At 38.6% G+C, this 15,754-nt stretch overlaps 1 protein-coding gene and 1 long non-coding RNA gene across 13 annotated transcripts in view; one reads left to right on the forward strand and one right to left on the reverse strand.

Annotated features, from left to right (window-relative positions):
* The window catches only part of TAB2 (TGF-beta activated kinase 1 (MAP3K7) binding protein 2), a 91,268-nt gene that overhangs the window by 39,181 nt on the left and 36,333 nt on the right, over positions 1–15,754 (forward strand). For 3 of the 4 annotated variants that reach the window (XM_045058186.1, XR_006598381.1, XR_006598382.1), the window contains exons 3-4: positions 3,847–4,037; positions 13,808–15,308. In XM_045058186.1, the coding sequence (XP_044914121.1) occupies positions 3,936–4,037; positions 13,808–15,308 (1,603 nt within the window). In that variant the 5' untranslated portion in view covers positions 3,847–3,935. Of the gene's footprint in view, positions 1–2,504; positions 2,619–3,846; positions 4,038–13,807; positions 15,309–15,754 lie in introns of those variants that run through there. The other variant, XM_006932085.5, reaches the window with a different exon arrangement.
* LOC109499960 overlaps positions 1–15,754 on the reverse strand; it is a 39,132-nt gene that overhangs the window by 12,210 nt on the left and 11,168 nt on the right. For 2 of the 9 annotated variants that reach the window (XR_006598388.1, XR_006598387.1), the window contains exons 3-4: positions 10,503–11,475; positions 6,423–6,533 (exon numbers count right to left, since the gene is read on the reverse strand). The exons of 2 other annotated variants lie outside the window; for them this stretch is intronic. This is a non-coding gene — a long non-coding RNA (uncharacterized LOC109499960). Of the gene's footprint in view, positions 1–5,056; positions 5,182–6,422; positions 6,534–10,502; positions 11,476–15,754 lie in introns of all 9 variants that reach the window. 5 more of the 9 variants (XR_006598389.1, XR_006598386.1, XR_006598383.1 and 2 more) reach the window with 4 other exon arrangements.

Consider the following 15,754-nt stretch of genomic DNA (forward strand, 5'->3'; position numbering starts at 1 on the left):
CATTTCCAATATATGGGGAATCCACCCAGTGAATTTATCTCAGACATTTATTTTTCACTTTTTGAAGTTATGTTTGGTTCTCTTTTTTAAAAGAATATAGTTTCTGGCTTTTTGGTTTTTTGGGGTTTCAGGGGAGTGGTTTTTTGCTGAAATCCAAGCATGTGTGTCCTTACATCTTTAAGCATAGTTAAAATAGCTGCTTTAAAATCCTTATGTGCTAATTCTAGCACCTGGGTCATCTTGGGCTTGGTCTCCCTTGGTTGCCCTTTCTCTTGAGTATGGGTCAGTTTTTCCTGTTTCTTATGAATGGCATGTAGAGACTCTGGATTCTATTGTGTGCCTTCAGTAGTGAGTATTGATGTTTGGTTGGTTTCCTTCCTTGCTTGCTTGCTTTAGGAGGCAGTTAACTTGGCTGAACTCCCAGCTTCAAACTCTGAAATCTCAGTTATTTTAGCTTTGGCTGGGCTGCTTGGAATCTCACATATGTGTAGTTTGGGGATCAGAGATGTGTGCAGAATTTATACATAGGATTTGGGGCTTCTCTCCTTGCTGTGATTTACTTACTAGGTTTTCAGCTGTTGTGGGTATGCCAGAGTCTACCCTTTGGTTCATTAAGCTGGTACGGCTGTAGGTTTTCTGTCTAGGTTTTAGCCACCCGAACCAGCTGAGGCCTGCTCTCTGGCTAAAGGCCACTAAAAAAAATGGAAAATCACCCCATGCTGTTAACCTTCTAAGTACTGACTCCTCCTCCTCCGCACCATCTCTATTACTGGTTATGCCTTCTGCTTTCATGTAGTTGTTTTTATACTTTGTCTAGTGTTTATAGTGTTTATGAGAGAAATGAGCTAGTAGGAGCCATTCAGCCATTACAGGAAATGAAATCCCTGAAATACAGTTGTACATATGAACAATTTTGTTGTTTGTGTGCTTGATGGTCTTTATTAGAAAAGCAAGTGTGATAAGACTTTTTCAAAGAATTTGGGAACTTTATGTTTTAATAATGGGATAAGTTGAAATTTATTTTCGTGACTCATCCTCTTCTAATAAAGGTGGTCCTGAATTAGACTGAAAATTCATTTATTTGCCTCTCCCTCAAATTGTGCAAAAATTTCCACATCTAGATCATTTGAAAAGTGTTTTAGAAGCAAAGTAATGTGAAGAAACCATACAGTAAAACTTTCATTTCATGCAGCAAATGTTGCATGTTTGACCTAGGTCCTGAGGTGGGTATAGCAGTGAATTTCAAAGTTTTTGATCCTGTGGAGTTACCATTTTGCAGATAGATGGAAAGTAAATAAATAAATACATATCAGGTATTGACACGCTATGAAGAAAAGTAGGGTGTGAGGATGTGAGGAGGAGACTTGTGGCTTTATTCTTGAGAGATTGGTCAAGGAAGCTACTGTCTCTGAGGAAGTGACATTCCATCAGAGATGTTAATGAATTAAGAAAGGGGGCCATGCAAGTATCTGAGGGTAAAATGTTCCAGGCAGAAGGAGCAGTGGTGCAAAAGCCCTAGGGGAGGGAAGAGTGGCTTTTTTGAGAACTAACCAGAACCGAGGGGACTAGAATGGTAGAAGGTGAAGTCTGAGGGGTGGTAGTTCGCCACGGGCCTCGTGTTGTAGGACTGAGCGGGGGATTTTGCTCTGGTTTACTTTTCACAAAGATCCCTCGATAGAATGAGGGGCAGAGGGGGAACAGAAAATGAAGGCAAGGGACGAAACAGGAAGAGACCTTTGCAGTGGCAGTCTGTGTGAATTACAGTGGTGGCTTGGACAAGAGCAGTAACGGAGGTGGGAGCAAGTGGTCAGATTCAGAATATTATTTTACAGATCCAGCCAACAAGACTTGATGATGGATTAGATCTGGGATCTGAAAGAAGGATCAACTGGATGAATGATGGCACCATTTACTGAGATGAAAAAGACGGCGAAAGGATTGGCTTGAAAGGGGGGGAATTAAGAGTTTCCTTTTGGACATAGTAAGTTTGAAGTGAGCTTTAGATGTCCAGAAGGAGATGTCAGGCAGGTAATTGGCTAGATTAGTGTGGAACTCAAGGGAGAGCGCTCCCTTGACATTGGAGATACAAATGCCTCTGTTTAAAGCGGTATATTTGGATGAAATTACGCTGCGGAGGAGCGTAGGTATAGTTGAAAAGAAACCCTAGATCGAACTCCATTGTCCACCAACATCTAGATGTGCGGGAAAGGAAGAGGGTCTGACAAAGCTGAGAAGGAGCTGCCAGCAGGTAGGAGAAAAACCAGGAGTAGAAACCTCAGAAGCCAAGTGAGGAACTTGTTCAAAGGAGGAGATTGGTTGACCGGGTCCTCCGCTGTGGTTAGATGAGGACTGGGGACTGCTTATGAGGTCTGACGGCCTGAAGGCCTGCGGCAGCTTTGAGAAGTATAGTTTCAGTGGAGAAAAACTGCGAAAGCCTGATTGTGTAGGCTAAAAGAGATTAGGAGGGAGAAAGGGAAGACACTTAGGTACAAACAACCCTTCCTTTCCAGGAGTTTTAGCCCAGAAGAGGGAAGGGGCAGAGAAACGAGCTGATGGCTGGAGTGAAGTCAAGGGAGGCTGGCTCAAGTTGAGCAGTGTTGTAGCTCATTTATCACCCCGTAAGCTATTTTAAAATACCATTTACTAATTTTCAGTGCTCCTCTTTTCTCCTATAACCCACTGTAATTTTTACCTGTGTGACATAACTAAGCTGAAATCACATAGACGAAACAATTAAGGAATTTAATTAAATGATAATAAAAAGCTAAAAGGCTTTACTATGCATGATGTCTATATATTCTGTGGAAGACTCAGAAGTTCTACCATAACTAAATTTAATAAAAAATATTTTAATATCTACTGTTATGCTGAACAGGAACAAGAGACCTAATTCCTATATTGATGGAGTTTATAGATTTGTATTTTTTAAGCTTATGTTAGTTAGCAAGGTTAAATGAGAAATACTACAGATAAGAAACCTGTTTCAAAGAGATCGTCTTATTGTTAAATTTATCATAAAATGACATGATCACACAAATAGCATTATATTTAAATATTTTCATGTTATTTAGGTTTAATATACTTACATACTATTTATATGCCAAAAGGGCTTTCAAAATTAAACGTGGTTTCCATTAGGAATAAAAAGAAGGTAGGTAGTTCTCAACTTTGGCCACACCTTAGAATTACTTGGGGAAGTGTTAGAAATCCATATGCCCAGGCCACTCCCCAACCAATTAAATCCAGACCTTTGGGGTTGAGCCTCAAGTAATAGTATATTTTAAAATACTGATTTTATTAAAACAGAGGGAATAAAATGCCACTGATCCCCTGAGAATGAATTCATTACACATTTAAGGATTAAGTATATCTGGAAATTAAGAAAGTGTATTGGGTTATATAGCTCATTATTAGACAAAGCATGCAAAGTCATTTTTAGAACCAAACTTTATCAGGTTCCAAACTTTAAAATTTTTGAGTAAATAAGATAACTCACCTCAGATTCTCTTCTAATTATTAAGAAAAATGTCAGTAATGTTACTCATTTTCCCTGTCTAGAAGAATGAGGGAAGACATCCTTGACAATAATTTCTTAAATGCCTTTTGGCACAGCCATTATAAGGCATACAAATAGGGATTAAACAATCTAAAAGTTTGACATCAGGAGTTATAAATTGAAAAGACAGTATAACTACATGGAAAACATTGTAGGACTAAATAATATTTTGATAACTTATATTAAATGTTAGGTACTAAAGCACGTGCCCTGTGTATTGAAATTTTAAATCCACAACAATATTCATTCTCTAATCAGTTCTCATTAAAATTTTTTTCTTTCTTTCACAGAAAATGCTTGGACAGAAGAGATGAGTACTATTTCCACTAAGGCCTAGAATTGCCTACTGTACAAATAGTCCTGATCAGGCAATATACGAATGGCCCAAGGAAGCCACCAAATTGATTTTCAGGTTTTACATGACCTGCGACAAAAATTCCCTGAAGTACCTGAAGTTGTTGTATCCAGGTGCATGTTACAGGTCAGTGTGCAATGATTTCTGCATTCATTCATACAAACCTGGGTTGTTGTTTTTTTTTTTTAATTAGAAGAAAACTCTTTTATCTTCCTGTTGGCACTCGTGTGCTCTGATGAAAAGAAAGGAACTTTGGTGTCTGATAGCCGTGTGGCCTTTAACGAGGTGTTTAGGCTCTTTGGAATACAGGTAGTACCTACCCTGTGAAGTAGACGTGAGGACTAAATGAGAGCCCAGTATAAAGCCCTGATACATGGTCCATACTTACTCTGAGCTCGCTTCACTTTTCCCCTGCACTTTTTAAAAATTCCAGATCTTCATATGAGAGTCAGGAAATCATTAAATAAGGAGTCAGGAAACTTGGGTTCTGATCCTAAATGAGCACCCCAAGCGCATTTGGCAAGTAATATGCCTTCTTTATACTTTAGTTTGCTTGTCTGTGAAATGAAGGAATTTGACTTCAGCAGTGCCTCAGGTTCCAATTTTAAAGACAAAAGTTTGTTCTTATATGTTTTAATTTAATCTGTAGGTTTTCCAGTTGTCACTAACCATCTAATAAATGTTTGCATTTTTCTTGCATGTACAATCTTAGAAATCCATAATTCTAAATGTTTGGTGACAGTTGTGCCTTCTCATTTGATTAAACTGGAAATCTCTCCATCAAAAACTGCTTTTCCAAGCTTGTTAAAAATAGAGATAGAAAAAAGTAATTTGGGCTCAGACATACTTTCTCTTGATAAATTAATTTAAAAGTTTGAAATTGTATGAAATTTTTAAAGGCTCGATATCTGCTTGATACAAGTGACTACATTTTGTTCATACTCCTGTCACCTTTTATCTGTACATTTAATTGCTCGACCTGCCTGTAGCCTAATCCAGTTTTGGTCTCTCCAGTCCCCCTTAGTACTTCTGCCAACGTGTCTTTCTAAGTGCAGATTTTATCATGTTTTTACCTGCTTAAAAACCTTATGATTGTTTTTTCATACCCTTCAGAATAAAGTTCATATATTGCGAAGAGGGCATACCAGGCCTGTGATCTGGAATCCTGCCTTCTTCTGCAGCCTGGTCTCTTGCCCAGTCCTTCCTCCTCACACCCTATGCTGCAGACGTCCTCAGCTGATTGGAATTCTCTGAACATGCCTCGCTCTTTCTATAATATAGTGTTTAAGAGCATATGTTTTGAGTTAATAATACTGTATTGTATACTTGAAATCTGCAAAAAGAGTGGATCTTAAGTGTTCTCACCACCACTAAAAAAATGCACAGAGACAGAGACAATGTGAAGTGGTGAATGTGTTGATTAACTTGATTGTGGTAATCATTTCACCATGTATAACTATATTAAGTCATAACATTGTACACCTTTTAAAAAATCACATTGTACAACCTTAATATATACAGTTTTCATTTATCAATCATACCTTAGTAAAATTGGGGGGGAATAAATAAATAAATAATAAAATTTTGAAATAAATAATCAAAAAATAACATATGTTTGGGGTGATAAACAGATTTGAGTTCAAGTTTTGACAGTTACTAACAGTAATTTAATTAACCTCTCTGGCCCTCATTTTCCTAACTATACAATGGGAATAAAAAACTTAACAGTGAATTAAATATGATAAAGAAAGTAAAACCACCAGTAGGATACCTGAATCATAGGAAGTGCTTAATAAATTTTGGCAGCCATTACTAATAACAATAATAATAGTAGAAGACCTATAATAAATATTTGGTGAATGAATCAGTAATCCACTAAGAGTGGAGTCAGAAGTTAAAGAAAATATGGGGAGGAGCAGAGATAGTGGGGAGTGTTTCCCCCTAGAATCCAGGTACCTCTTTCTAACTTTTCAAATAGACTTTTGTAATAAAATAACGCTATGCTGAGAGATAATAAAATAACCCTATGCTGAGAGAGTTCAGTAAGTCATTGAAAAATAGAAAAATAATACAATTTCTTCAATAAAATGTTATAAGACTTGATATGAAAGAACTGCCAATTTTTTAAAAATGTAGTCAGTAAGCATGTATTCAACTTTACCAAAAAATAGAAAATAAATGATTTTGAATTCCTTTCGGGCGCCCCGTAGTAACACTTTTACCATGTTAATCTGGTTTCACAAAGCAAACTGCCCGAAGGCAAGCTTCCTAACACCTAATGATAACTGAAATGAAATCGGTTTTGCTTGCAAATTACCCATGTGACAGATCACGTTCTTCTAAATTGAGTTGATGATCATTCCGGGCATCCAAATAATGTAATTTGTATGTGCTAGAACAAGAAATGTTAAAAGAAAGGGATGGGGAGAGCTCCTCTGAAAGCACAGCTAGGGTGCACATCTTCCCAAATTTGGGGAGATATTTTTAAACTGTAAAAGTAAATTTAGCTACCTCTAAGTGTACTTCTAAACATCTCTTATTTGGTAACAGCCTCTTCTTTTGGGAGCTGCTGTCCCTTTCCCAATTGGGTAGGCTTCTGTCCTTCCTCTGGAGGGAACCTCCCTGTAATAAATACACTGGTTCAGAACTTTCCTCGATGGAAAAAAACACGGTAAAGAAAATATAAGAAATTAGTCGTCAAAGGATCATGCCATGCTGCCACTGTGTTTACATGCTCTTAAACATCTTGCTTCTTCTTTTTTTTTTTTTAATACTTATTTTTGAGAGAGAGACAGAGCACAAGTGGGGAAGGGACAGAGAGAGGGAGACACAGAATCCGAGGAAGGTTCCAGGCTCTGTGCTATCAGCACAGAGACCGATGCGGGGCTCGAACTCACGAACCACGAGATCATGACCTGAGCCAAAGTCAGACACTCAACTGACTGAACCACCCAGGCACCCCAAACATCTTGCTTCTTAAGGACAGAAATATCTACTGTTCTTTTCTTGACTTTATTGACTGCTCAGATTCCTCTGTTTGGAACTGCCTGTATCATTTCCTTGCGCTGTGGATTCTCTAAGATGACAATATTATCAGCAGGTATAATTCATATCTTTAAAGTTTATATTTGTTAATTAAATATTAGAATGGTGTAAAAATACTGCATCGTTAACACTCTGACTTCCTTTTTTTAACTGAGTTTTTCAGTTCTCTTAAAATGACAATTGAATCTATAAGTTTAAAATTTGCTATTCTAACAGTAATGCATTAAGTAGTGTTTATTTAGTATTTGTAAGACTTAATATTAAGTACCATACATATCCTTAGGTGAAGTCTTCTCAGGTGACCTCTGCCCATAGTCCTTATCCCTACACCTATCATTCTTTATTCTGTTTGTGAACACATTAATTTCCTCTACCAGACCAGGAGATCCTTAGCAGTAATTGTATTTCTTTCTGTTTGCCTAAGGGAAATTCAGTAAATTGGTTGAAGGGGGTGAATGAATCAGAGAAGGATGATCACAGAGGATATTTTGACACTATCTGTAATCTCTGGGTCTGTGTAAGAAGCTTGAGGAAAAATGAAAGAGGAACTGGAAATAATGAGTCAGACCTTTTTGTAGCTTTGAAGAGAATGCAGATTTGCACATATACAAAAAAGCAATGATTTTCAACCTTTTAGAATCTTACTCCATACCTCTTGTTACACTTAAATGGAGTCCCACTAAAAGTAACTAGGGCGTCTTTGAGAAATAGGTGATTCCACTAGGGTAGGAAGTGTACAAGATGATCTTGGACATCTTGTCATATGACAGAACAAGCTATGAAAGGCTACTGGGTTCATGTCATGTATACACACGGACCAACTTGAAGTCCTTTCCACCAGCCTAAAGATCAAATAAGAATGACCACAATCGATAAACATCAAAACATTAAAGATGCTGGAGTTTGTGATGATACTGAAAATAAATCTTAGTAACTTTTAGGGGTTGCTAGAACACCAATTTATTATTCTAAAAACCAGTAGAGAGAAAGAAATTATTTACTCTGTTTCTTCTGTGCAAAGAGTACCAAATAGTTGAAGACAGCAAGTTCTTTGAGGAAGCATTGCAGCTAATAAATACATGAAGAAGGAATCTTAGGGGCACCTGGGTGGCTCAGTCAGTTAAGCATCTGACTTTGGCTCAGGTCATGATCTCTTGAGTTTAAGCCCCGCGTCAGACTCTGTACTGACAGCTCAGAGCCTGGAGCCTGCTTCACGTTCTGTCTCCACCTCTCTCTGCCTCTCTCCTGCTCGTGCCCCCCCCCCCTCTCAAAACTAAATATTTTTTAAAAATTTTTAAAAAAGGAATCTTACAGTTGAGATATCCCAAATATCGGCATTTTGCAATCCCTAATGAAATAAAGATTCTAAATAGCGATCATCAGTAACTGCTAGAAATCATTAGCTGTATCAGGCTGATAATATCAGAATCTACCAATCAGCTTGAAAGTCATAAAAGGACAAGGGGACATTATTATGCCCCCTTTGTGATGCAGTAAGTAACAGACGCTGTAAAGAGTCTTGCCAAAAATTTGTATATGAACCTGCTTATACTTAGAGTTACAACTACTAATTCACGATGAAATACAGGGGATATTGACACCACAGAGTGCACCCATCCAGTCTAGATGGCAAATTCTACTGGACAAATGACTGTTTTTCAACAAACAAATGGCTAGAGAATTTTTTAAAGACGGGAGGATTAATTATTATTAGAAATTTAAGAGGCATATCAGCCAAATTAAATATGTGGACCTTTCTTAGATCCTCCTTCAGGCTAACTAAAAAGACATTTATGACGCGGGATTTCAACACTATTTAGATATTAAGTGATACCAAGTATTGATTATTTTAAGATGTGATAGGGACCTTGTGATTATGGTTAAGTCCCTATTTTTATTTTATTTTATTTTATCTTATCTTATCTTATTTTATTTTATTTTATTTTATTTTATTTTGAGAGTGTGTGTGCCTGCATATGTGGGGGAGGGGCAGAGGGAAAGAGAGCGCGAGAATCCCAAGCATTAGGGCTGCATCCCAGGACCCTGCAATCATGACATGAGTCTAAATCAAGAGACACTCAAACAAGTGAGCCACCCAGGCGGCCAAGTCCCTATTTTTAAAAGATACATATTGAAGTATTTACAGATGAAAGCGAAATAATGTCTGAGACTTGATCTAGCATTGTGAGGGGAATAGCTGGGGCATATACATTGGGTGAAAAAAGATTTTGATACTGTTACAGATGGATGATGATATAGATGAGTTTATCGTATTTACTCTTTAGTTTTTAATGTTTTAATTTTTAATACATTTGATAAAAGGTACATTTCCTTTTATCTTGTTATGGCCTTATAAAATCCCTATAAGTATACTACTTGTCAGTGTTTTTCTGATAAGAAAATGATGTCTGTAGAGGGTAAATAACCTAAGTGCATGTGAGTTATGACATAGCTGGGATTAGAACATATTAAATAATCAGATTTTATAAAGGATTGAAGGGATTTTTGAGAGCTCAAGAGAATTAAGGAAAAAGACTTTGTAAATAGGAGTATCTCTTTTAAAAAAGGAAGTGTGGGATTGGATTTGGTAGACACATTTTAATTTGGGGATGTTGGCAGAGAAGAGACGAGAAGATGGGGTCTTTGTGAGCTTTGGTTTAGTAGGGAGAATTTGCTAGGAACAACAAGAAAGGTAACTTGAAGCAAAAAGCACCATTTAGGTTTGGCAAAAGGTAAGGTCTAACTATAGTGAGTAATTGGTTGATAAAGATTGTGGTGACTTTTTAAATTTTATTTGAAAAACTAATACATATCAATTCAGAGTTATGAGTAGGGTAAAAGAATTTTTACAGCATAAGAGATTTGAGCTTTCAGGGCAGAAATAAGTCAAGCCTTGCCCACTATATTTTGCATTACCTGTTCAAACTGTGGACTGTCATTTCTTAACGAGACTTCAAGATGCCTTTTGTAGTTCAGTTTTCTCTAATAAGGTATTATCTCCTATCAAACCACCTGTAAACATTTTAACTTGGTTACTTATCTTTTTTGTGTCTCAAACTGACCTCTTTCTGTCAGGTTCCTAATCTTCCAACCTCTCTGAAGTCTCTTTCTCTCTTGTAGACAAATTGCGTTGACTATTTATTTGTAATCCTTCATAATTTGTGTCTACTGTCAAACAGTCCTTATTTCATGTCTTCCAGTGGTGGTCTTATCAAGAAGTTGCCCCTTTCCTTTTCATATGAAGTATCAACAGACCACCCTCCCAAAATACCCTGTGTCTGCACTTCTCTGTTCATTCACGTTCAGTGGCTCTCCCCACGGCCTATATCTGGTCCTAACTTTAGTGTGACTCATTTTTCAAAACCCTCAATTATAGGCATACCTTGGAAATATTAAGGGTGTAGTTCCAGACCACCACAATAAAGCAAATATCATAACCGAGCCAGTCAAGCGAATTTTGAGGGTTCCCAGTGCCATATAAAAAGTATGTTTATACTGCAGTCTATTAATGCAGTAGCATGATGTCTAAAAAGAGAATGAGCATACCTTAATTAAAAAACACTTTGTTGCCAAAACTGCTAGCCATCATCTGAGCTTTCTGTGAGTCACAGTCTCTGCGCTGGTGGAAGATCTTGCCTTGATGTGGATGGCTGCTGACCGATCGGGGAGGTGGTTGCTAAAGGTTGTGGCAGTTTCTTAAAACAATGAAGTTTGCTACATCAGCTGACTCTTTCACAAACGATTTCTTTGTCGCACGCAAAGCTGTTTGATAGCATTTTACCCACAGTAGAACTTCTTTCAAAATTGGAGTCCGTCACATCCTGCCACTGGTTTCTCAACTAAGTTTATATAATATTCTACATCATTTATTGTCATTTGAGCAATCTTCACAGCATCTTCACCAGCAGTAAATGCCATCTCAAAAAGACCACTTTTTTCCCTCATCTGTTAGTTTTAGCAGGAGATGACCCATTTCAGTCACTTCTTCAGGCTCTGCTTCTTATTGTAGTTCTGCTGTCCCCACTACATCTGCAGTGACTTCGTCCACTGAAGTCTTGAACCACCTCAAAGTTGTCTGTGAGGGCTGGAATCCACTTCTTTCTCACTTCTCTTAATGTTGGTATTTTGACCTCTCCCCATGAATTACAAATGTGTTTAATGGCATCTAGAATGGTGAATCATGTCCAGAAAGTTTTCAGTTTACTTTGCCCGGATCTATCAGAGGAATCACTGTCTATGGCAGCTATAGCCTTACAAAACATATTTCTTAAATAATGAGACTTGAAGGTCAAAATGATTCCGTAAGCCATGGGCTGTAGAGTGGGTATTATGTTAGCAGGCGTGAAAACAACATAAATCTCATTGTTCATCTCCATCAGAGCTCTTGGGTGACCAAGTGCATTGTCAGCAGTAATATTTCGAAAGGAATCTTTTCCTGAGCTGTAGGTCTCAACAATGGGCTCCAAATATTCAGTAAACCATTTTGTAACCAGATGTGCTGTCATCAAGGCTTTGTTCCCTTTTTAGAGCAAAAACAGAACAGATTTAGCATAATTGTTAAGGGCCCTAGGATTTGGGGAATAGTATATGAGCATTGGCTTCAACTTCAAGTCACTAGGAGGCGTTAGCCTCCTAACAAGAGAGTCAGCCTGGTTTTTGAAGCTTTGAAGCTGGGCATTGGCTTCTCCTCTATAGCTATGAAAGGCCTAGATGGCATCTCCTTCTAATAGAAGGCTGCTTCATCTACACTGAAAATTTGTTTAATGTAGCCACCTTTGTTAATTGTCTTAGCTAGATCTTCTGTATAACTTGCTGCAGCTTCTATATCAACCCTTGCTGCTTCACCTTGCACTTGATGTTATGGAGATGACTTTTTTCTTAAACCTCATAAACCAACCCCTTCTAGCTTTAGATTTTTCTTCATCTTCCTCACCTCTCTCAGCCTTCACAGAATTGAAGAGAGGTTAGGGCCTTGCTCTGGATTCAGCTTTGGCTCAAAGGAATGGTGAAGCTGGTTCCATCTTCTATCCAGACCACTATAACCTTCTCATATCAGCAATAGGGCTATTTCGTTTTCTTATCATTAGTATGTTCGCTGGGCTAGCACTTTTAATTTCCTTCAAGAACTTTTCCTTTGCACTTACAACCTAGCTCTCTGGCACAAGAGGCCTGTCTCGGCTTTCAACATGCCTTCCTCACTAAGCTTAAGCAGTTCTAGCTTTTGATTTAAAGTGAGAGATGTGGGTGGCTCTTCCTTTCACTTGAACACTTAGAAGCCATCGTAGGATTATTAATTAGCATAATTTCAGTATTGTTGTGTCACAGGGAATAGGGAAGCCCAAGGATAGGGAGAGAGAGTAGTCGGAACATACAAATTTATCCGTTAAGTTCATCATCTTCTCTGGATGTGGGTCGTGGCACATCCATAGAATTCGTGGCACCCCAAATCTATTATAATAGTAACATCAAAGATCACTGGATCATGGATTGCCATAACAAACATAATAGTATGGAAAGGTGTGAAGTATCGCAACAGTTACCAAAATGTGACACAGAGACATTAAGTGAGCAAATGCTGTTGGAAAAACAGTGCCAATACGTTTGCTCAATGCAGGCTTGCCACAGACTTTGAATTTGTAAAAGAACAACACTATCTGCAAAGCACAGAAGCACAGTAAAACGAGGTATGCCTAATTTAATCTCAATCTCTTTTTTTTCTTAAAATCTTAAAATCTCCAATGAAACCTTTAGCTCCAACTAAGTCTGTTGAAATTACCTTGTTTAAAATATGCTTTTGTTGATCACACTTACATCTGTCTTTACTCCTGCCATTCCCTTCACCTGGAATTCTTTGTTCCTACCCAAGTCGTGTATAAATGCATATCCTACTGTATATAAAACCCATCAGACTACATGTCCCTTAATAACAGTTCTTTGTACAGTAGCCTACAGTACTGACTCTGTCGAACTTCAAAACCACTTGGCACATACTCCTGTTTTAATAATGTTACCTTTTCATAAATCCATGGTTTGTCTCCCTAATCGAGTTCCAGAACTCTTCTAGGGAAAGTTTGGTTTTATAGGTCATTGAGTTTTTCCACAGGCTCAGACTACTGTGCATATTTTGGGTGTTCAGTAAATATTTTTACGGATGATTTATGAGTAATGATTGGTCAGTCTCTTGAGGATTCTTTGGAAATAATCTGGTTGCTTTTTTGTTTTTGTTTTCATTTCTGTGGAGTAGATTTGTATGGTACTGTCTAAAGGCAGAGATACGAACTCCATTACTCTAGGGCCTCCCTGGAACTTCCATTTCCTATATATGTGTGGGGTTTTTTTACACAGGTTAAGAGGAAGCATGTAAGGAATTGAGATGACTTTGTTGTGAATTTTCGGACTTTTTATATTTAAACACTCCATACGTGATTTTTTTTAAAGGTCATTAGTTTAAAACAATTGATACAGCATTTGAATGCAGGACATCTAATTAATATATAATACTCGAGTGGTTATGTTTTGTTCAACATTCAAATCGTGTTTTTAATTAGGTTATACTTTTACTGTATTTGCATGAATCTATTTTACTTCCAAAACAGCTCCTAAAACAGAACCGTGACCTGGTTTGCTGTCAGCTATTGCTAAAGAGCTTTTCCATTATGTTAGCAGTGAGGATTTTTATAATTCCGTCATTTGCACCAAAAATAGTTCTTCTCAAATTAAAGATTCCAACAGATCTGTTAGAATTTTATTAACTAGTCACTAGTTAATCGCGTAATATTTTAGTAGTGATGAGCATGTGAGCATGAGCTTCTGGTTGTTAACATCAAGCTGTTTTTATTTTTGTTTTATAGAATAATAACAACCTGGATGCCTGCTGTGCAGTTCTCTCTCAGGAGAGTACAAGGTATCTTTATGGTGAAGGAGACTTGAACTTCTCGGATGACTCTGGAGTTTCTGGCCTACGCAATCACATGACTTCTCTCAACTTGGACTTGCAGTCGCAGAATGTTTACCACCATGGGAGAGAAGGACATCGAGTGAACGGAAGCAGGACTCTGACGCACAGCATTAGTGATGGACAACTTCCAGGTGGTCCGGCCAATAACGAGCTATTTCAGCAGGAGCCACAGACAGCACCAGCTCAAGCTCCTCAAGGCTTTAACGTTTTTGGAATGTCTAGTGCATCGGGTGCTTCAAATTCAGCACCGCATCTTGGATTTCACTTAGGCAGCAAAGGAACATCTAGCCTTTCTCAGCAGACTCCCAGATTTAATCCCATTATGGTGACGTTAGCCCCAAACATCCAGACTGGTCGTAACACTCCTACATCTTTGCACATACATGGTGTACCTCCCCCTGTACTGAACAGTCCACAGGGAAATTCTATCTATATTAGGCCTTATATTACGACTCCTGGTGGTACAGCTCGACAGACACAACAGCATTCTGGCTGGGTATCTCAGTTTAATCCTATGAACCCTCAACAAGTCTATCAGCCTTCACAGCCTGGCCCCTGGACTCCTTATCCTGCATCTAATCCTATGTCACATACCTCAGCCCAGCAGCCAAACCAGCAAGGCCACCAGACCTCTCACGTCTACATGCCCATCAGTTCACCTACTACTCCACAGCCACCGACCATTCATTCATCTGGGAGCTCCCAGTCTTCTGCCCATAGCCAATACAACATTCAGAACATTTCGACAGGACCTCGAAAAAACCAGATCGAAATCAAACTTGAACCCCCACAAAGAAACAGCTCTTCAAAATTGCGTTCCTCTGGACCTCGAACCTCCAGCAGTTCCTCTTCGGTCAACAGCCAGACCTTAAATAGAAATCAGCCCACTGTTTACATAGCTGCCAGTCCCCCAAATACTGATGAGATGATGTCCCGTAGTCAACCTAAGGTCTACATTTCGGCCAATGCCGCCCCAGGAGATGAACAGATCATGAGGAATCAGCCCACCCTCTTCATATCCACAAACTCCGGAGCATCTGCGGCCTCCAGGAACATGTCTGGGCAAGTGAGCATGGGTCCTGCCTTTATTCACCACCACCCTCCCAAAAGCCGAGCAATAGGCAATAACTCCGCAACTTCTCCTCGAGTGGTGGTCACTCAACCCAATACAAAATATACTTTCAAAATTACAGTTTCTCCTAATAAACCCCCTGCAGTTTCACCAGGGGTGGTGTCCCCTACCTTTGAACTTACAAACCTTCTAAACCATCCTGATCATTATGTAGAAACAGAGAATATTCAGCACCTCACGGACCCTACTTTAGCACATGTGGATAGAATAAGTGAAGCACGGAAGTTGAGTATGGGATCTGATGATGCTGCCTACACTCAAGGTAATAATACGGAAGGTGGGGTCACTTTCCATGGTGGGCTCATTGGTGTATATTGGATTTCACCGTAGACATGGCTGTCAGCATTATTACTGCATCTTTTAAGTGTTGCCCCAACTCATACTGTTTTTAAAACCTTTGAGAGTGTTCATATGAGCTTTGAATTTCAGTTTTATTATTGTGTAAGTTTAAGTTTGACCGATAGGGTTATCACAACTTCAGAACAATCCACTCTTGTTTGTTTACTTTTTTTTTTTTTTTAATGCTTATTTTCTTACTTGAGAGAGAGAGAGAGAGAGAGAGAGAGAGTGCATACGGGGGAAGGGCAGAGAGAGAGAGAATTCCGAGCAAGCTCCACGCTGTCAGTGTAGAGCCCGACGCGGGACTCGAACTGACAAACCACCAGATCATGGCCTGAACCTAAATCAAGAGTTGGATCCTTAACTGAT

Source organism: Felis catus, chromosome B2 (genome assembly GCF_018350175.1).
Source record: "Felis catus isolate Fca126 chromosome B2, F.catus_Fca126_mat1.0, whole genome shotgun sequence".
NCBI lineage: Eukaryota > Metazoa > Chordata > Mammalia > Carnivora > Felidae > Felis > Felis catus.